General features: G+C 35.6%; 1 protein-coding gene across 1 annotated transcript; it reads right to left on the bottom strand.

The window, feature by feature from the left end:
- Positions 1–1,090: 1,090 nt before the first annotated feature.
- Positions 1,091–20,990, bottom strand: LOC144963180 (peptidyl-prolyl cis-trans isomerase E-like). Its single transcript, XM_078896904.1, has 12 exons — positions 20,945–20,990; positions 11,521–11,619; positions 11,015–11,058; positions 10,247–10,273; positions 8,936–9,017; positions 8,453–8,583; positions 7,395–7,530; positions 6,477–6,556; positions 5,411–5,516; positions 3,829–3,904; positions 2,803–2,869; positions 1,091–2,202 (listed from the first exon to the last, which is right to left on the bottom strand). The coding sequence occupies exons 1-12, from the start codon at positions 20,979–20,981 to the stop codon at positions 2,134–2,136; spliced, it is 954 nt and encodes a 317-aa protein (XP_078753030.1). The 5' UTR covers positions 20,982–20,990; the 3' UTR covers positions 1,091–2,133.
- Positions 20,991–22,929: the final 1,939 nt, after the last annotated feature.

Here is a 22,929-nt window from a genome sequence, read left to right as displayed (position 1 = left end):
TTGTGCTGAGTCCCCACTGCTCAAAGTCTAGTGCTGCTCTACGCCTAACCTTGAAAAAGAACAACCTGGTGGCGATTTCAAATCCTGATCTCCAAATACCAACACGAACATCAAGACTTCCCACATGGATAGTTTCATTCCCCTGACATCCACTAAAGACCTCAGAAAATGCTCAGTTTACCCCAAACCATCACAGATTGGAACAATTTACCGTGAAAGTTACATCTGCACCCACTTTAGATTTATTTACAGAGCTTCTCGATCACTACTGAATTTTCAACTTAATGTTATTGTTCATGTCAAAATCTTCATGAGTAAAGGTGGACATTAAAGAAAGATTCAGATGCAGATGGCTGAATCGTTACTCATTTTTTTACTAAATATAATAATAATACTGATGATGAAATATTATATGGCGCTATAGCGTAAATGAAGTTGTCGTCACTTTGGTCTTTGTAGTTGTTTTTGGACCCTAAATTGGGTGATCAGTTGTTGGCTAAATTCTCTCAATCAGACTACATGTATAAACATGTAACGTTACACCTAGTTTTGTGTGTCACTATGATTGATCTGATGGACAGAACAGGTGAGTATTGCATCAATATGTAAAATACTAATGAACTGAATATGGAGGGAATTTGTAGAATTTCAAAAAAAAAGTCAGCTTTAAAGAAACCTGTCCAGCTATACGGTGGAATTCCGATAAACTCAACACCGTCGGACGACAAAGAATGGTTGATTTTATCCATTATCAATGGACACAATTAGATAAATAACAGAAAGTTTGGGACCAATAAGAAGTGTTGGCTTTATACAGATTCCACTGTACTTTAGTTCCAGTCTCTTGGACTCCAAATCATTTTATCTTTAACTCACAGGAAAACTAATGAAAAACAAATTGTTTCCATATCACTTTCAAAAAAAAAAAATTAATATCATTATCTTTCTTCTTCCTGTGTCAAATGTTACAAAAATGGCATTTTGCCAGAGCCTAGAATCTATTGCTTTTCCTCCAAGATTTCAAAACGCAACAAACCTAAAAACTCAATGTTCATCTGCCAATCAACAAATTGAAACAAAACAACAATACACTGTAGTATTAATGTAACAATTTATTATAATCATATTTGGCAATCAATTCAACATTCGTGGATACCAAATCCAGCAATAATTCAATCGACCTTTACCCATGAGGATACAGCTATCTCAAAACAGTGTATATTGAACCACCTCTATTACAACAAGATCAGAAGGACTGAGGGTTGGTTATTAGTATACAGTGGTGCTCAGATCCAGCAAGAACTCCAATGCAAAGAGAGAAAATAAAAATAATAAAATTCTTATGATTCTACTGAATAATATCATTTACCTTGCACTACACCAGACCTCAAAAATAACAAGAACTGACCTTCACTCATGCAGAAGGTTTTATACAAAATGTCAATTGGATCTTCTTGAATTCAAGGTTCCATTGATATTGTTAATTTGCAAATATCTAACAAAACGATAAAATTTGTTTTGTGTTATTTTTCTTCCCCCCCCCCCCCCCCCCCCCCCCCTTCTGCTGAATCTGAGATCAAAGTCTACTGTTATACATCCATTTCACCTCTATTGTACTGTCCACCAGGCAACATTCATCTCACAACGTACATCCATAGAATTCCTGTCACACTCATACCCATACCACATATCTACTACCACACACCCGTTCATAGTTCACCAATTACATCACAGCCATAGTGCATACACCTCTCATCTGTCACACAGTCTAAGAGCACCTACTTATTCAAACATCCTCACACCCATAGTGCATGCCATTCACCTGGCATCATAAAACACCTCTCATATCAACTATGAGCAGCTTTAGCTTTACACACACATACACACACTATGGTGACACAATGCAACACATATCGCACCAACACGTAAAAACACATTCAATGTCAGACATATTCCAAATTCACATAGTTGAAGAGCATCAATTTATTCAAACATCCTAACACCCATAATGCATCCATCACCTGACGTCAATAAAACATCTCTCACATCTACCATGTACAGCCTAGGCTTAGAACGCACATCACTCCTTCAACATCACACATCTCACACCAACACGTAAAAACACATTCAACGTCAGACAAGTTCCCCACAATCAAGGATTGTCACTTTCTGTGTCGGTTTTCCTCCTTTTGATCCGACAGCCTGAAAAAGGGAGACAAATCAAGTGATGAAATCGAAATGTCAAGTCACTATGTCAGTTGTCAGAAAATCAGTTCTATTTAAGTTTTATTCACCGACTTTTTTTTCAGACCTTTGTGCAGTCGAGATCTGAAAAAATCGGTTACAGTTACAGTCATCCTTTTAAAAGAATTATGGTGGCTAGATTATAGATTAATTGTGGTTCGCTGTTTGTTATTTTAAAAGATAAATAACTAAAATAAATAAATAAATATGACCATTTATACAGGTCATTTCCAAGGACTGACAGATTTCTGTGCACTTCAAATGCTTCATTAGGTCTCAGCAAGCCATAAGGAACAATTATTTCATTCCATATGGTGCAAGGTGCCTGTGAAGCAACAGTATTCGTACAATGTCTCAAACTTCGTATAACCAGGTACTCATTCACATATGAGTCCAGACCAAAATCCAATGTAAAAAAAAAATTAAAACCTAGAAAACTTTTAAAACATGTCAAAGCTCCCATATTTTCCAGCCCCCCCCCCCCCCCCCCCCCCCCGCCCTCTCAATAAAACAAACAAAAAAACTGTAAAACCAGCTGGCAGCATGATTTGACTTTACCTCCATTTTTCTGACAATATCCATGCCTTCAATAACTCTTCCAAACACAACATGTTTGCCATCAAGCCTGAAATAGACAAAGCAAATATAATGTAGGATTTGTCTTGGATAAGACCAAGAAACGAACAATATAAAGATCGAACCTCACTCTAACAAAATTAATTAATAAATAAAACAATTAAAAAACGACACTGAAACAGCTAATTATAAAACACATTTTTTTTAATGATCATAATTTTCAATTAAATATAATGATTGGGCAATTTCAAACACTTTCTAGTCAAATAATGAGAAAAAAAAGTATTTTTTTAAATTGAATAATGCATGTTACAAATACTATAGTAGAACAGTGGTCTAGGGATTAATTTAAAGGGAAATATTACAAATGTTTACGACCAGTCTTTTCAGATAGTTAATTCCCTTACAATAATTTGCTTTAAAATCATACAATGAGTGTTAATTTAACACAGTAAAGCACTCCATAAATAAAACAATTACCAGGGATGCCCTTTGCTAAAATAAAAAAAAAGCTTGAAAATTTCTCTTGCAAAGAGCAAATATATGAACATATTTCATGTGAAGCTTCTATCCATCAAATGGTATCACCTTTAAATCATAGAAAATGACACATATCCACCTAGCTTCCCCATAACCATTGCCTTTAAACAACCAATTCTTTCATTTAAAAATAAAATCACCAATAGTAACTAAGACTAAGATCAGCCAGCAAATTTATAAAAAAGCCGGAAAAAGGGCATCCATGAAAATATAAACAAAAAGAGCATTTCATAGAATACGATGTGATTTTGGATGATTTAACAAATAAAGGAAAGATTAAAATGGCATCCATGAAAATATAAACAAAAAGAGCATTCCATTGAATACGATCTGATTTTTGATGACTTAACAAATAACTGGAAAAGATTAAAAGGGCATCCATGAAAATATAAACAAAAAGAGCATTCCATTGAATATGATGTGATTTTTGATGATTTAACATTTAATTGGGAAACATTTACAACTCACCAGTCTGTTTTCTCTGTGGTTAAAAAAAACTGAGATCCATTTGTATTAGGTCCTGAGTTGGCCATAGAGAGAGTACCTGAGAAGAAAAAAAAAAAGCAAATCCAAATATAGACTTGTAATTCCGGTATGTTTTATTTTGGTTGTTAAGGGTTTTACAGTGCTGTAACAGATTTAGGTCATATCAGCGGCAGTACAAAGGAAGAAAGTTGGAAAGTAAAAAACATTCTAGATGTGAGGAAAAAGTAAGGCAAAGGAGAATGGTTCAAATAGGGAACAGATGTAGATTCCAAGAGTACACTCTCAGTGTACTTAGTTTGAGATCATCTAAAAGTCTTTCCCAGACACCAGCACAAGATCCCACAAAGAGGAATAAACTCAAATGTTTACAAATCACATGTTAAAAATAAATAAATAACAGTACATAACAGAGATGATTTACAAGCAAAGAAATATCATCTCCCAAAACTATAACCATACATCCGACTGTTTCCCTTCCAGCCAAGGTAAGGACAAAACTAAGTAATCTCTTTCCAATTGAAAGAAAGCTTTTGGAAAACAGATACATGGGGATAGAAGACACAACAAGTACCTCCCTGCCCACTATGGGAAGGTAATTCCCTTACACTGAATAGATTGTGATGGGGAACAAAGAAATGGGTGTTCTTTTAATTGATTTTTTTTTACCCATACACGTCTATGCTATCTTTACTTTTGATGAAACAACAGTTGCATTCAACATCACAATATAAATGACATTTACCTTCCTTCCCCCCTCCCATCTAAGCACTTTGGAATAATTGTATACAGTATATATAAACAATAGAATTTGAAATTTTCAATTGACCTGAAAATGGTTTTACCCCCACTAATAAGGCGATTGACAGAATCTTCTGGTCTTGAATGACCAAAACAGAGATGGTCAGAAGGGGTTGAAACAAGCACAGTTTCCATATAATAAATAATTACAAATAAAGAATTTATGAAGTCTTTTCACTACAAATTTAAGCCTCTTTTGTCTCAACCGAGGTGTACATATTTGCAGGTCTGATGACCCAAATTGTTATGGTTTCATTGTTGTAATGGAAACACTCTCAAACCAACACAAAATATTCTCCATTACAACAATGTTAAAATGAGCCTATAAATGCGTCTGGTTATCAGACCTGCAAATATGTTCATGTCGGTCTCAACCTTTAAAGAATTCATGGCATCCAATCATTATTTCTGGGTCAAAGTGACATCAAGCTGCTAGAAGCTGTGGACTGTAAAAAGTAATGAACAAAATTGAATGTAGCACCTTCAAAAAAGAACAAAATACCAAACATGGAACGTTTTGGGCTAAAAAAAAAAACAACTTTCTTCAGCCAATAACAAAAACCATAAAAACATGAGAACATCCTTAAAATCTATCTATTTCTCTGTCATCACTCAGGATTTTAAGCGATTTTATGTTTATTTTGTTTTTGGTTTTGACTGAAGAAGAATATTAAGTCTGATACATTCCGTATTTGGTATTATGTTCTTTCTTAAAGTTGATATAAATTCATTTTTGTTAATCATTATTTCTGGATCACACACTTACCAGCCCCTGTGTGTTTCAGTGTAAAATTCTCATCAGCAAATTTGGTGCCGTAGATACTCTTGCCCCCAGTACCATTGTGCTTTGTGAAGTCTCCACCTTGACACATCTAAACTTGTTAAGGAAAACAAAAACCCTGCATCAAAGGACAGAACCTTTCAGAGATGCCCTTTGTTACAATTTTTAAAAAGCCTGAAAATTGTTCTCATAAAGAGCTTATATGAAATATTTCATGTAAAGCTTCTCATCACCAAGTGGGATCAATCATCTTTAAATCATAAACTTGAGCTTTTATATAGCGCAATCCACTAAACGTGCTCAAAAAGCTTTACAAAGGGTCCCTGACCAACAGCAACGGGTAACATGTAAAACGAGACATGACGCCTGTTGGACGATATTACAATTTTTTATTTTGACAGAGACAACGCTGTTAACGACCAGGTACTCATTTTACACCTGAGTGCGGTGAGAGATTGTGAGTAAAGAGCCTTTCAGAGAATTCAAATATGCGCCGAGCGAGGCTCGAATCCAGAACCTTCTGATCCGAAAGCAAGTGTCATACCACAAGACCACATAATAAAAGATACATTATATCCATCTAGCTGCCCCTTACCTGTTGCCTTTAAACAACCAATGTTTTCCCCCTTTAAAAAATAAATTCACCAATACTGAACAAGATCAGACAAAAAATTTCAAAAAGCCGGTTTTCCAGCTCATAATTTTAAAAAAATCAGTCCAGGCCATTTCTGTAGTGTTAATAACCACAAGGTACAAAATAACCAATGATTTATCACAATTTTTTTAAAAATAAATAAATGGTTAATCATTTCATTATAAACAAAAGGACTGCTTCGCCTTAAAAACATAAATTCTTCAATCTTTTTATCTGTCAAACTGCAGAACTAACCAATGTCACCCTGAGAAAGAAAACACTGATATCTTTTAGGATGAAGCATCACTGTTATTCCTCTGTTAGTAAATAAAGTATGATATGATCTCACCAGTGAAGGGTTAAAGGTGAATCGGGTTAAAGGTGAATCAATGTCTATATCACCTACAAAAAGGATACAAACTGTGGGATGATGCGATGGAAGGATGACCCTTTAAACCCAAAGCCTTTTTCATGAGTACACAAACATCGGAAATTTTCTGGAGAAAAACACGATATATCATTTTTTAAAAAATCTATACCTACTCATCGACTATGACTGAATCACACAATTCTCAGCAAGCGTCATTCGGGCTGCGAAGCTTACTAATACTTTTAAAATGTGAATCAAGGTGTGACTGACTCACACTCACATATGACTATGGCTGAATCACACAATTCTCAGCAAGCGTCATTCGGGCTGCGAAGCTTACTAATACTTTTAAAATGTGAATCAAGGTGTGACTGACTCACACTCACATATGACTGAGATAAGAAAAAAATATATTATAGGTCAATAATAAACACTACCATCAAGTCAGTAATCAACACCACTAATAAGGCAACCCAAAAACATTTTTATCCTTTTTCATATAAATTAAAACACTACCATTCACTCATATTAGAACAAGTACATAATTGTGTATTTTTTCTGTTTGTGAGTTGTGTATTTATGTGTTTTTTAAAAGTTTTTTTCATAGTGCCCTGAGCACCTTTGAGTGGAAGTGTGCGCTTTATAAATGCTTCATTATTATTATCATTACTATTATTATTATTATTATTACTATTATTATCATTATTATTACTATTATTATCATTATTATTATTATTACTATTATTATTATTATTACTATTATTATCATTATTATTATTATTACTATTATCATTATTATTATTATTATTATTATTATTATTATTATTATTATTATTATTATTATTATTATTATTATTAGTATTTGTGTGTGTGTACTTGTGTGATTGTGTTTATAATCATGTGTAAAATAAGTGAGATAAAAAACGTCATAAGTAAAAAAGCAACTGTCTTAATTGAAAAGATACCTGCAGTTTTGGGAACAACATCAGCCCTCAACTCCATAACAAGTCTGCCAACTTCCTTGGATCCAACCTTGATGGCCATGAATACCTGTGGGTTGCCTTCATTAGGACGAGACTTCTTTGCTGGGCTGGCAGAAACCTGGAAATATCACCAATTTTCATGATGTATGAGCATGGATATTCTCTCACAACATTGAGGGTAACTAATTTTCTCTCAGAAAACAACGATTTGAGTTTTCAAACTGTACTTATAGTTTTAAAAAAATGACATTGAAAAGGGCTAGGGAAAAAAAACACACAAACGAAACAAACATCAGAAATGCTGCGAAATCCACCAAATCTTCAATCCAATCACCAACACAACTATGTAATTTACACAGATTAAGATTAGAAAATCAATGTCATAATTGAAGGATATTTTGCTAATCGAGGCAATTATGCCAATGCATGAAAAAAAAATCCATCCCCCCCCCCCCCCCCCCTCCAAAAAAACCCCAACCATTTTCATTTTCATTTTCCGGTCATAACGACTTTCATTTTTTTTCTCTCTGACTTATTCTATTTGCTTTGTCAGACACTACAGAATAAATACTGCAACTTGAAGTTCAAAAATATTAAAAAAATTGTTTAACCCCAATCAATCAACACAAAGAATAGTGCGAACTATGGAGGGTTCCCCTTTACCCAAAAATAGGACCATGAATACGACATGGAACACTTTGTCTGACACTGCATCATACACCACCTACCAAAACTGATCTCGCTAAGATCAAGAGTCGGCAACCCGACAATTTAATGTTTTAGATACTTACTTACCAGAGTTCCGTCTCCATACAGAGGTTGAATGTCATGGAATGCCATTCTTCACGCTCAAGGGCCATTATCGAACAGTTGATTATCTTTTTGTTGCCTCCACATTTCCTATACAAGACTTCCTTAGTTTTCCCGGTGCATTTCTGCCGGCTACTTTTAGATAAGCTAGTTTTAGATAATTTCTTTTAATTTGGATTTTCAATTGGACAACCCTAAAGAGTCAAATTTTTAGCTCACACTAAACATACCTGTTCAGCTTCTCGTTTCTCTCCTTTGGCCTGTTCTGTGTCTTCCTTCCCATTCTCAGTGGCCTCTTCACCTCCCGTGTTTGTCAGAGTTTCACCAGCGTGCTGCTGTAACCAGGTGTCATCAGCCCAAACTAACAAGACATATTACAGAAAAAAAAATTTAAGCAATAAAAAAAGTCAAAATGTGATCATAATATAACACTTATAATATGACGTATTGAATTTTGGTATATTTTATTTTACGACAATGTATTATTATTAATATTATATTATTATTATTATTATTAGCTATCTATTATTATTATCATCATCATAATCATCCTCATTATTATTGTTAATAGCACCATTTACCTATGTTATTATATAATCACTATTACTACCATTGTGAAGATTTTACAAAATTACTTTCCAGATTTTCTATTGTTAAAGATATTATTGATAGTAATTGTGCTGAAATTCTAATTCTACGAAAACACGACTCACCAGCCCTGGATGCACCCTCTTTTACTTTTTGGGGCTTTGCCAGATTGACCCTTATTGTTCTTCCAAACAATTCAGAATCGTTCTAAAAGAAGAAATCAAAACAATGTAAAAAGACTTGTTAAAATCAACTTTATGTTGCCTGCCATTACTTATGACAAATCAAGTCGGAAATGCACTGCTTTCCTAATAAAAAAGTTCTAAAGATAAAGGTAAAATTCCCTTTAATGATCCCTTAGGGAAATTTGTTTCTTTTGGTCTATTTATTCAAAGGGAAGACTGGAATGTTCAAACTTGATGCCTTTCCGGTACGAAGAAGCAAAGACCATACCGCTGAGCCACACTGTGTGAAACATTTCTTTCTTTCTTCTACAAAACCCTTTTGGTATTGTCTTCGATTATCAATATAGGTTGGGATCAAGCCTTAAAGCTGGGGATTTGACACTTCCAAGACATACTCTTAAGGAAAGGCATTTTGCAGAAAATTCTATGTCCACTTATCTTTCAGTGATTGAGTAGTGTTAGATCTGACGGAAGGAACATTGTAAAAGATTAGGATCCTGTCAAAAGGGTAGAAAGAAATTGTTACTGCCTGTTTTATTGATTATTTTTAAGTATATAAATGATAAAGGTCTGTGATTTGATGGACTACTTTTTACTTTATTTTTACAGTTTTGAATTCGATGGATGAAACAATTTACTGATTATTTTTACAGTTTTGAACTTGATGGATGAAACAATTTACTCAAACCCATTGTTACTTAAGTAAATCATCGAAGCTTTCTCTATTAAAAATGACAACTCATAACAAGTCCTATTGTCATTGTTTCCACCAACATTCATAATTCTAGACAGTAAAATCAAGTTTATATGAAATGTTATTAAGTCTGCTGATACTCTCCATTAGGATCTCAATATATGATTTATTGATATTTACACAGAATCCTTCCATCTCTCACGAAACAGAAAAGCCAGCAGTGATAAAAAAAAAAAAGTGACATACCTACTTGAATTAAACACGAACACAACATTAACACATACACACACATATATAAACGGACACCACTTTCAAAATAAAGCAGAACGATAAAGAAATCAAAAAAATATATCAGGCAGCACATTTATCACTCAAACATGCATTATTGATCATGAATGATAATGATAACAAAAAAAAACAAGAACAACAAAAAACAAAGAAAAAATCACCCACATTATAGCTCTAACACTTATAGATTATTTATATCAAGCAGAGCAATCGTTGAGATCAAACTTTGATTGTAACCCTTTAATGGCGAGATTGGAAGAAATTCTTACCATGTTGTCGATGGCATGGGCTGCATCCTACGGATGAAAAAAAAAACAAAAAAGGATTGGTAAAAATAATTTTGAAATTAAAGACAACTTTAAACTTATACAAATAAATCTGATTTTAAAATGAAATAGAAATATGATCAAAGCTATTATTAAAAATAATTTTACTCTCATTTAAAATCTAAACTTGACCTGTTCCAGGCGTACTGAGATATTGAGCATTTGTAAGACCAAAAACCAATAAAAAACAGAAAAGTACCAATATAATTATAATCAATATTTTTCTTTACTATGCTCAATACTCAATAGGAAGCTAGTCTATCACAAAGTGCTTTCTGCCAGCTACCCAATCACTTTAGGGTGGACCGGGTTGGAAAAAAATCTCGACTTCACCTTGGATTGATGTCGGTCCTTTGGCTGTGAAGAGAGTGCTCTACCAATTGAGCTATCAGGACCCCCTCTCAATCTCACTAATCATTTATAATATATATGGGGGAAAAAATGGAGTTGCTTTGAATTTTTAAATTTCAAAACGAATCTATTCAAATATGATAAAAAAAAAACCCATTCATATATATACAGCCTATCCAAAGGATAGCAAGCAATTGTTATATTCTGTTTCACGCTATAGCAATGGCTCTGAAGTACTACTACTACTACTACTACTACTACTACTACTACTACTACTACTACTACTTCTTCTACTCAAGACATTCAAAGAGACAACATTCATGGAATATTTTAGTAAAATCAAATGTTTAAAAGTCCCACCTCTGCACTTTCAAACTCAATAAAGGCAAAACCTCTGTGTTTTTCTGAAAGGAAAAAAAAAAAATAAAACAAGTAAATGAATAGATCTGGATTTCTACTTAAATGATTAGGCAATATGAGAAAAAATATTCTTTGATGAATGCAATATACTGTAACGTTTTAAGTTTATAGGAAGGCTGAGGCTATTCGGACTCAGAGTCTGAATAGTCTCCCATGGCTATTCAGACTCAAATTATATGACTATGGTATATAGTAATAGACAAAGACAGAAGACTTAAGACTTGATTTTAGGACTCAGCCATTTTTATTTTAACCACTTGATGGTTGGCTCAGTTGCCAGATATAACAAAAGTAACCAAATACATTACATATATACAATATGAAATCATTTTTTTCTCCACACAATCTGGTAATTGCATGCAAAGGTGCTCAAAGCACTATTTTTTATCTTTATTTGTTTTGTTTTTGTTTTCTTTGTGATAAATCAACATGTAGCAATGACTAACCAGTCTCATAGTCCAGGGGAAGCTGAATATCAACAATGTCTCCAAATGGAATGAAGGCTGTGTGAAGAATTTTGTCATCCACTTCTTCTGCACATCCACCTGTGAGTGAGAGGAAAGCAAACATTGTAAGAATTTTTTAAAATATCATATTTATCACCAACATTGCTGGAGTATCAGCATTTACAAGTTTACACGTCTGAAAACTATTATAAATAAATAAATAAACTCCTTTTATTCATCCCATATAAGGGAAATTTGTCTCTAGGGTCTATTCCAAAGAAACACAGGATTAACCTAGGCATCAGCCGCAATGCAGCGCCGCAAAATGAGCTAGGGCGAGGTGACTTGCTCAAGGCCACACAGTGCAGTGACGGGTGATCGATCGGTACCTTTCAGGTACAAAGCAAAGACTCTGAGCCAAGGGATTAAATCTATTATTGTGTTATCTAGAGCATTTATATAGCACACTATCTACTAAAGCGCTTTACAATAATTGGCATTGGTATGAAAGATGTATTTTTCCAACAATGGGATGGAAACAATCTGGGATATAAATATAAGTACAAGAATCTAATGGAAGATTTCAGGAATAGGCATCCTCCATCACATAACATTCTGACTAGCGGTAGGCATTAATAATGCAGATGGTGTAAACTGAGTGTTGAGATATAGAGAGGTGTACCTCAAAAAATGGCCCCGCAAAAAAAAAAAAATTGTAAAGATTATTTTCGGTGAAATCTTGACAGAAATATTATTTTATTACATCCATTCAAATTTGAAGAAAAGTCTTTTGATAATAATTGAAATGTTATAAATATAAGGACTCTTGCTTTTAGCAGCGACACTATAGTATAACGTGGTGTTTTTATGCACCTCCGCTCACGGTGTATCTTAGCGGATCGTTTTTATACACCTCCGTCACGCATGCGCATCCCACCCAATTTCATCAGCAATATTGTGTTGCTGTATTTGGACATGGCAAAAGTTAAGTTATATTGTAACAACTGTAGGATGTATTTCTTAATAAATTTATATAAAAATAATATCATTCTAAAAAATCGAAATACAGAACCAGAAAATAGAAGTTGCATTGAAGTTGAAGATAAAATATTTTTTTAGAAAGACCTTGTTAAATGTGATGAACAGTTAGGTGGCTCTGTAGCGCAGTGGACAAGCTGTCAGACTTTAACCTTGAAAGTACTGGGTTCGATTCACATTGTGTAATTTTTTTTTTTTAAAGTTTACTTTATTGAGAAAGACATCATTTTTGTTTTTATTTTTTCTTCTTTTTGTTGTTCAAAAACTTTTAATCATGTTTAAAAAAAACTTTCGATTTTAATTTTCTAAAATTCTTTATTTATTTGAGATCCGTACGTGTGTGTCATGTTTCTTTTCAACTTTGAATTTTTAAATTATTGTGATTATTCATGAACTTATTTTCATTGTATAAACGTACATCGGTAATCACTAATCAGCTAGCTAACAACAATCTAAAACTATTTAAACCTCATGGACGTATGCAGCAACATTTTCATTAATTAACCATCACCGCCAATGGAGGTGCATAAAAACGGTGCGTTTTTTGTACACCTCAAATGGAGGTGCATAAAAACGGTGCGTTTTGTACACCTTCAATGGAGGTGCATAAAAACGCCACCATAGTATAATATAGCGAAGTGTGGCAGAAATAGAAGCATTAGGTATACTCATCAGTATGATTCACAACCCTTCTCCTTTTACTTGTTTATCATAACTCTATTACTATAAGGACCAGGTCTATTTCTCAGAACGTTCGGGAAAATAATTAAATAAAATAAACTTGAACTTTATTTCTCCGAACGCTCGGGAAATAAACGTGATTTCTATTTCTCCGAACACTGCGCTCATAACGCTCGGGAAATAAACTTGACCTATATTTCACTTCAGATTCAGACTGCCGACTTCATTAAAAATTACATTGTCGTCATTGGAATTGGACTTCATTCAAATTCATCATTCATGAATGATGATAAACGGCTTGATTTTATTGCCCACTAAAATTAAGCTATCTTTCCATTACAATATCTTCTAAATGAATTTAAGGAGGGAAACGGTACTTGTACAAAATGATAGAGCGTTCAAGTTCAATGCCCTTTATTTTGGTATTTAATTTATCCAATCCAATTCTGTAAATAAACACCAGAGATATCTCAATTTAACAAAGTCATGGTTTTAGCCTGCAGCTCACAAACGATAACTAGCGGTCACACAGGTGAATGGGAGAACTGTGACACAGATTTAAATTTAGGTGCCTAGTCTAACTACTAAACACTTGCAAGAAGTAGCTCTCGCAAGTTGAAAACAGTCGAGGACTTCTGCTTCCGTTTTTGAGGGGAAAAAATTTAGGAGTGATTTTAAAATGTTCATTCTTCTTTCTCAGTGGAATGAAATGGCATGTATTATATATCATTGGAAAGGGCATAAAATTCTACATACAATGATTCTAATATTATTATCTTTTTATATCATGATTTTGAGAAATCTCTGTGTAAAGAGAGTATATGTGTTTAAACGCTTATAACTTTTAAACCAGAGATGGTCCTTCTTAATAAAAACAAGTCCTTCTGAGATACATATTAAAGTAGCTTCTCTAAAAATTTCAGAGCAAAATATGTTTGCACTCAAAAGTTAGAGCTCCCAAACAACAGTAATTGGCCTCGATTGTTTACAGAAGCTGCCATTTTCTATATACTGATTCACTTCCTGTCGTCTGCTGCGTTTGAGAGATAACTTCGTCAATCCACATCAAAAGTTTACATCTTTATATCTTACAATATATTCCATTTATGGAACTTATTTTTGTTTTAAATTATTTAATTAATTGGCGTTTTCATGTCCATGCATTCATTTTATAATTTACAATTCTCTTCCCTTTTTTTCCGATTGATTTTTCACTGTTGATTTTGACGATTTTCATCCTTTGACGGACGTCTGTCCAATTTAGGGGAACGGGGGAGCGGAAGTTTTTAAAATCACCTATTTTCGATCATTTTAAACACTAATACCACCTCAAACATTTGTCAGTCCATATCTTTGCTTTTATGAGGTCTATTTTCATTTTGAAAAGTTCAAAGTGAATAACTAAATGACGCCGATTCAGTGGTGTATTTGGTCTATCTACAAGTGAATAAATATTTAATTGTCGACTTTTCCAAACTTCCAATAGGTCATTCATTTGCATGTCGTGATCTATTTTTCCTAAACTATACCTTTCTCTCTCAATAAATAATTATTTTTCTGTTTGCAATGTATTACAGAGATGTTGAATTACCACATGTAAAAATTTCAAAGTTGTATCTGAAGCCGTTTCTGAATTATATTTGATTATCCATTGGGTTGCTGTGTTTTGGTCACATATTTTCCTATAACTAGAGAGGTGGGCCTTTGGCCTACCAACCTCCGCTGCACGTCCAACTCACCTTGAGCATGCATTCACGTAAAATATAAAGATTTTTTAAAAAAAACCTACCTCTGTTTCAAAAACTAGCATCTTTCACCTTTCTAAGAAACATTTTGATTTTTCAGAACTTTAGTTCGTTAAAAAATATCGGCCAATCTGACCCGTTGAGTCGAATGAAAACGAAATTTTGTTGTTTACACGGTTCAAAGGAAATGCCGTAAATAAGCTTTCATGGACTTCCTGTGTTGTTTTTATAGTGTCACGTGACCGTTTTGAGAAATTTGTCGTCTGCTACAAATAATTAGACCGGTAGGGGGTAGATATTTTCGTTGGAGCAGAGAAAAAGTGAGTATTATTTCTTGGACTTGTAGAGAGGCCTAGGGTCCACCAGCAGTCAAGTTGATTGAATAAAAGAAAAAAAGGCCTTTTTTATCCGCCGCCACCACCACCGTGAGAGTGGAGAGGGGGGTGGGGGGGGTTGCATGATGAAGACGAAAGGGAGACGTGTGGCTTGGTGACGTAGAGCTTGTCAACGATGCTGGCAGATGTTCTTAACCCCTTAACAGCGAAGCAAATTTTTTGCTTTCAGATAATAGTTTGCTTTTATCTTTATTATTGTTAACGGAGAATACAGCTTTTCCACCAAGAGAGCAGTCAGACTATAGCAACTCGGACTTCAATTGTCTATAATCGTTTTGCCGTTACTTGTCTTTTGATGAAAGAGGATTTGGTGTTAGGTCAAAGATCGAATTTGGCCGCTAAAGGTTGCATTGCTACTGGGTTTGCTGTTCCCCCCCCTCCTCCTTTTTTTCTTCTTTTTTTTTTCAACTTAGTATTGTTGATTGCTATTTCCTTTTTTTATGATTAGCAAGTGCCGTAGGAGTCTCACAGGATGCAGGAGTACTGCAATTAACCCTTTGCCAATGACATTGATTTTTTTGTTTTCAAATAATAGTCGTCATTTATATTATTTTTTAACGCAGAAAAAAAAACCGTTTCCACCATAAGAGCAGTAAGAATATTGATAAAAAGCGCTTTGAGCACGTTGGGTGGACATTACCTTATATAAAAGCTCAAGTTTTTAAATTGTAATTTGTTTTTTGTCTTTTGATGAAAACGGTAATTTTTTATTTTTGGTCCAAGTAAGATTGATATTCGCCTTTAAAAGGTTAAGTTGTTTTGTTTTTTCAGGGTTTTTTTTGTTTTGTTTTTCAAATGCGGATACGCTGCTTCTTCTTTTTTTTTTTTCCTCAACTGGCAAGCTATCGCTGTACATACCCGCATGGCTTGCACACACAAAAGGATACATCTAGGTCACAAAACCTTACATCCAGGTCACAAAATCAGACAACTAGGTCACACCTCAAGACATCTCTGTTTCGTTTGTTCCAAGATAGCAAAACAAACCAGACGTCTTGGAGTTCGAAAGAGCTTTCCATAAAATATTTGGTATTTGCAAGACCCCCAGAAACCAATTCCCTATACAGCTCTTGTGCACGGTTACTTATGACCTTGATTTCTTTCGTACCCACCCCCAAAATCCCACTTATTGTGTGTTATAGGCAGAACATAATAAATAGCTGGGCTGCCACGTGCATGACTAAATTGGCCAAAGAGAGAATCTATACTTTGGCATTAGACACCAATTACCTGATGTCTTGGTTTTTAATCCTAGCCCAGTGAGAGAGAAAAAAACAAAACAATCATACCTGTATCTGCAAACAGCAGAACGTTTTCATTTTACATTGATATGGGAAGGGATAACACTATGATAAGAAAGAAAGAGAGAGAGAGAGAGAGAGAGAGAGAGAGAGAGAGAGAGAGAGAGAGAGAGAGAGAGAGAGAGAGAGAGTGAGAGAGAGAGAGAGAGAGAGAGAGCGATGGGCGGGGGGATGGGGGGATAGTAAGGGGGAATGGGAAAAGATGAAAGAAACAATGGGTTGCCTGATGATGTAGATCAAAGGATTGTTACAGCGGTGTTCACGGTGCGTACTTCGTGAAATTTTAACCTTTTACAGTGACAGTTTTTTTTTCTGCAGATTGCTTATGCAGAATAAATCGTTTCCACCAAGAGAGCAGTAGTAAGAGTATATTTCGACTCGGGCTTCAATTAAACTATAAATCGCAAAGCTTGTCTTTTAATGATAACATTAAGACTAAGATCTGGAGTTTGGGGAGTGTAAGATGGAATCTCGCCATTAATGGTTAAAACAAATGCATCTTCAAATCTAAACTGCTTTTGACGGTAAGCGGTAAGTTTTTTATTTATTTTTCTGTCCAAACGAATGATTTATCCTGGTATAGAAGCTAAGTATCGGTAACACCGGCGCACCTCTCTACTATATATAAGCTTCTATAGAGATTTTTCACAACATAAAAGGTCATAACTTTTTAACTAGTTGAGATAGAGCGATAATTTTTTCACTTTAGTAAATGTTTCACTCCCCTTTATTTTTCTACGCTAAATTAATACCGATATCACTATTTTGAAAAATTCTTGCAAGTGCCTATAACTAGAGAGCTGCGCCGGTGTTACCAATACTTAGCTTCTATACCAGGATAAATCATTCGTTTGGATCGAAAAATAAATAAAAAACTTACCGCTTACCGTCAAAAGCAGTTTAGATTTGCAGATGCATTTGTTTTCTATCAAAAAACATTCGGTACTGGACAATCCTTGATGAATTTCAAAAGTTGTGTTGAAATTATATCCTAATTTTTTTCATGATTCATTCCTCGCGAAATCGTGTGGGTCTCGTTTCTGTTATCAAGGGTGCCGCCCCCAGGCAGGGTTGCCAGATCATTTTTGAGTAAGAGACCAAACTGCTATAGCAAGAGGCCAGATTCCTCGGCAGGAGGCCAAATACCACCAAACCCACCTTAGCCTCGCGAAAACTCTTTAGATTTGTTGAACAATTTAGTTCCCCCATTTTTGAAGAAGAAAAAAGAAAATTCGCTGTACTCACCTTAATCACAACACCATTTCGCCATTGCAATCTGTGGCGTTAGCATGTGTTGCATTTAGATATTTAGATTGCCAAAGTTTTACCGGTACCAGAGGAAAACGATATAACGGGGAAAGTCAGAGGAAGCCAAAAAGTTGGTTACAGGAGGCCAAGTGGCCAAACCAAATTTTGGGAGGCCAAATGGCTTGGGAAAAGCCACCAGGAGGCCAAACTAGCAACCCTGGCCCCAGGTTTTTTAAAAAGTTTATTGAGAAAAAGATACGGAAAAAAGTGTCCCTCGATAGGTATGCAATTTGGTGCATAAGTGCAGTAAAAATTGGTGCGCAAAATTAGTTCGTAGAGGATGCGAGACTGTGTGTGTGTGGTGTGTGTGTGTGTGTGAGTATGTGTGTGTGTGTGTCTCTTTCTTTCTTCCTTTTTTTTTTGGGAGTGCCTACGTACATGGTAACGGGGCATCTAGCCTCAGGATCTATGTACACGTAAACCGGTTTACCGTTGCAACATTCTGTCAGTGATGGTCCTCGCTGTCGTGACCGCGCGCGCTCGTGTGTGTGTGTGTGTGTGTGTGTGTGTGTGTGTGTGTGAATTTTTTTTTTTAATCAAAACAATTTTAACCATTAATGGCGAGATTCCATCTTACACTCCCCAAACTCCAGATCTTAGTCTTAATGTTATCATTAAAAGACAAGCTTTGCGATTTATAGTTTAATTGAAGCCCGAGTCGAAATATACTCTTACTACTGTTCTCTTGGTGGAAACGATTTATTCTGCATAAGCAATCTGGATAAAAAAAAATCAGTGTCACTGCAAAAGGTTAAAATTTCACGAAGTACGCACCGTGAACACCGCTGTAACAATCCTTTGATCTACGTCATCAGGCAACCCATTGTTTCTTTCATCTTTTCCCATTCCCCCTTACTATCCCCCCATCCCCCCGCCCACCTCTCTCTCTCTCTCTGTTGTCATAGTGTTATCCCTCCCCCTTCCCATCTCAATGTAAAATGAAAACGTTCTGCTGTTTGCAGATACATGTATGATTGTTTTGTTTTCTCTCTCTCACTAGGCTAGGATTAAAAACCAAGACATCAGGTAATGGGTGTCTAATGCCAAAGTATAGATTCTCTCTTTGGCCAATTTAGTCACGTATGTGGCAGCCCAGCTATTTGTTATGTTCTGCCTATAACACACAATAAGTGGGATTCTGGGGTGGGTACGAAAGAAATCAAGGTCATAAGTAACCGTGCACAAGAGCTGTATAGGGAATTGGTTTCTGGGGGTCTTGCAAATACCAAATATTTTATGGAAAGCTCTTTCGAACTCCAAGACGTCTGGTTTGTTTTGCTATCTTGGAACAAACGAAACAGAGATGTCTTGATGTGTGACCTAGTTGTCTGATTTTGTGACCTCGATGTAAGGTATTGTGACCTAGATGTATCCTTTTGTGTGTGCAAGCCATGCGGGTAAGTACAGCGATAGCTTGCCAGTTGAGGAAAAAAAGGAAGAAGCAACGTATCCGCATTTGAAAAACAAAACAAAAAAACTGAAAAAACAAAACAACTTAACCTTTTAAAGGCGAATATCAATCTTACTTGGACCAAAAATAAAAAATTACCGTTTTCATCAAAAGACAAAAAACAAATTACAATTTAAAAACTTGAGCTTTTATATAGGGCAATATCCACCCAACGTGCTCAAAGCGCTTTTTATCAATATTCTTACTGCTCTTATGGTGGAAACGTTTTTTTTCTGCATTAAAAAATAATATAAATGAAGACTATTATTTGAAAAACAAAAAAATCAGTGTCACTGGCAAAGGGTTAATTGCAGTACTCCTGCATCCAGTGAGACTCCTACGGCACTTGCTAATCATAAAAAAGGAAATAGCAGCAATCAACAATATTAAGGTGAAAAAAAAAAAGAAGAAAAAAAAAAGTGGGTGGGGGGGGGGGGGGGGGGGGGGAGAGCAAACCCAGTAGCAATGCAACCTTTTAGCGGCGAAATTCAATCTTTGACCTAACACCAAATCTTCTATCATCAAAAAACAAGTAACGGCAAAACTATTATAGACAATTGAAGTCCGAGTTGCGATAGTCTGACTACTCTCTTGGTGGAAACGCTGTATTCTCCGTTAACAATAATAAAGATAAAAGCAAACGACTATCTAAAAGCAAAAAATTAGCTTCGTTGTTAAGGGGTTAAGAACACCTGCAACTGCAACTGCCAGCATCCTTGAGATGCTCTACGTCACCAAGGTCACCAATCGAGACACGTCTCCCTCTCGTCGGCATGCATCCACCCCCCCCCCCCCCCCCCCCCCCTTTCAAGGTGGTGGTGGCGGCGGCGGATAAAAAAGGCCTTTTTCTCTTTCATTCAATCAACTGGTCTGCTGGTGGACCCTAGGCCTCTCTACAAGTCCAAGAAATAATACTCACTTTTTCTTTGCTCCAACGAAAATATCTACCCCCTACCGGTCTAATTATTTGTAGCAGACGACAAATTTCTCAAAACGGTCACGTGACACTTTAAAAACAACACAGGAAGTCCATGAAAGCTTATTTACGGCATTTCCTTTGAACCGTGTAAACAACAAAATTTCGTTTTCATTCGACTCAACGGGTCAGATTGGCCGTATTTTTTTAACGAACTAAAGTTCTGAAAAATCAAAATGTTTCTTAGAAAGTTGAAAGATGCTAGTTTTTGAAACAGAGGTAGGTTTTTAAAAAAAATCTTTATATTTGACGTGAATGCATGCTCAAGGCGAGTTGGACGTGCAGCGGAGGTTGGTAAGCCAAAGGCCCACCTCTCTACTTCATCATCATAAACTCATAAACTTCATTCAAATTCAAATTCAACTTCAACTTCAAATCAACAATGGACACTCATTCAAACTGATAGGCAGGATTATCCATCTCACTTTTACGCTCATCAAAAATACTAATTTGCATGTTTGCCATTAAAGTTGACAATCTATTAAAAGCTAATTGAAACAAATAAACGGTATAAAGTTGATTTTGATTACCAACGTAGATCAGACGCTTGTTTGTGGAGGCCGCCATGATTGTTAAGGTGAAAGGTTACAATGAAGTGCATCCTTACAAAGAGCAAGGCAAAAAATAAAAGGAAGTGTCTAGGGAGACCAAGATCCTGGTCATCATCATCATCATCATCATCATCTAGTCAGCTGATCCTGCGTAGGACGTTGCTTCCCGAACTTTCTTGCGAAACAGATTACGGTTTTCCGCCAGTCTACTTGCTCGAGTTGTTGTCATTCCAGCCATTCACATATATCTTGTTCCCAACTTCTTGTTGGTCTACCTCTTCCTCTCTTGCCGTCTACCCTTGTCCGCAGAATGTGCTTTTCTAATGATTCGTGGCGAGTCGTGTGGCCAAAATTAGTTTAGTTTCAAGTTCTTTACAGTTTGAAGAAGAATTGGTGATTTTATTCCGATCCTTCTCAGGACTTCTTTGTTAGTTTGTATTTCAGTCCATGATATTCTGAGTATTTTTCTGTAGCATGCCATTTCAAAAGCTGTGATCTTTGTGTTCTCTGCTTTGCTGATAGTCCACGCTTCGCATCCATATGTTGCAGTTGGGAAAACAACACTTTTGAGGATTTTGATTTTTGTTTGAATGCACTGCCCTTTCCAGATATTATTTATCTTTTCTAGCTTTGATCTTGCCATTGCTAGTCTCCTCCTGATCTCTGGGGCCGATTTCCCGTTGTACTCAATCCTGGCTCCAAGATTTTCAAAATTCTTTACACTTTCTATTTCTTCTCCATTGATTTTTATGATGGGATCTGTTTTGAACTTGTCAGTATTCATGATTTTGGTCTTCTTTATATTCAGCTTAAGGCCTTTGGTCTCGCTGTGTTCCTTTACATATGTTATTAGATTCTCTAGTCACCCCGGTTTTAGAAAAAACAGAGGGACAAGAGACCACATATTCAATTTGCGTCAAATTATTCAGAAGTATCAAGAAGTAAATTCTGGTCTCCACACTTGTTTTATAGACTATTCGAAAGCTTTTGATTGTGTTAATCATGAGAAACTACGGGAAACTCTCCTGGAGATGAACTTTGATCCTAGAATTAGAAACCTGATAAGATCCCTCTTTGAGAACCAACAATCAGCGGTACAACTAGAAAGCGGAACAACAGAATGGTTCAAAGTTACAAAAGGAGTAAGACAGGGATGTATTCTATCACCCCATTTGTTCAGCATTTACACTGAAGGTATAATGCGAGATGTGGAAAACGATGTCAGGAGAAGTAATTACAACGAACCTAAAATGCAAGGTCTACCCATAAAAGATCTGAGGTACGCAGACGACACTGCACTATTGTCCACAACACCGGGGGGACTAGAGAATCTAATAACATTTGTAAAGATCCTGGTCTCCCAGCCAAAATTGGCCAATTATTGGCTAGTAAGACCAAGAGTTTGGTCTCCCGGAGCAAAACGGTATTTTCGTTTATGGAACTGTTTCTTTATGATGCAGAGGCGAGTTTTTTTCTTCTATTTATTTATTGCCCGCCTGTTTGTTTTTGTTCCTGTTCTTGCTTTTTTTTTTCTTTTCTTTTTTTTTTTTTTTTTTTTTTTTTTTTTGGGGGGGGGGGGGGGGGGTTAGATAGACACATCATTTTGGCCTCCGGAGTAATTGGCGGCTTTTTCTTTTTTGATCTCGTATGAGTCTCCCTTGCGCCCAACATCTCGGTTGTTTGTGCCCCCCCCCCCCCCCCCCCCCGCGAAAAGTAACCAGATTTTTTGGAATTACATAAGAGAAAATTGAAGAACAAAAAAAGAAAATGAAAATTCAAATGATTTTTATGTTAAGCGGCTTATAATTTACAAAATCTTGGTCTCCCTAGCCTCTACCAAAAAAAAAAAAAAAAAAAAAAAACCCAACTGATTTGTTCTGTGACCTATTTAATCACCTCCGATCTGATCGACGTAAACATATTTGCAGGTCTGATAACGGAACGCAATTATGGACTCGCTTTAA

Source organism: Berghia stephanieae, chromosome 1 (genome assembly GCF_034508935.2).
Source record: "Berghia stephanieae isolate SIO BIC M18660-M18661 chromosome 1, UCSD_Bste_1.3, whole genome shotgun sequence".
Taxonomy (NCBI): Eukaryota; Metazoa; Mollusca; class Gastropoda; order Nudibranchia; family Aeolidiidae; genus Berghia; species Berghia stephanieae.
The sequence above is the reverse complement of the archived record's forward strand: the minus strand, read 5'-3'. Positions and strand labels throughout refer to the sequence as shown.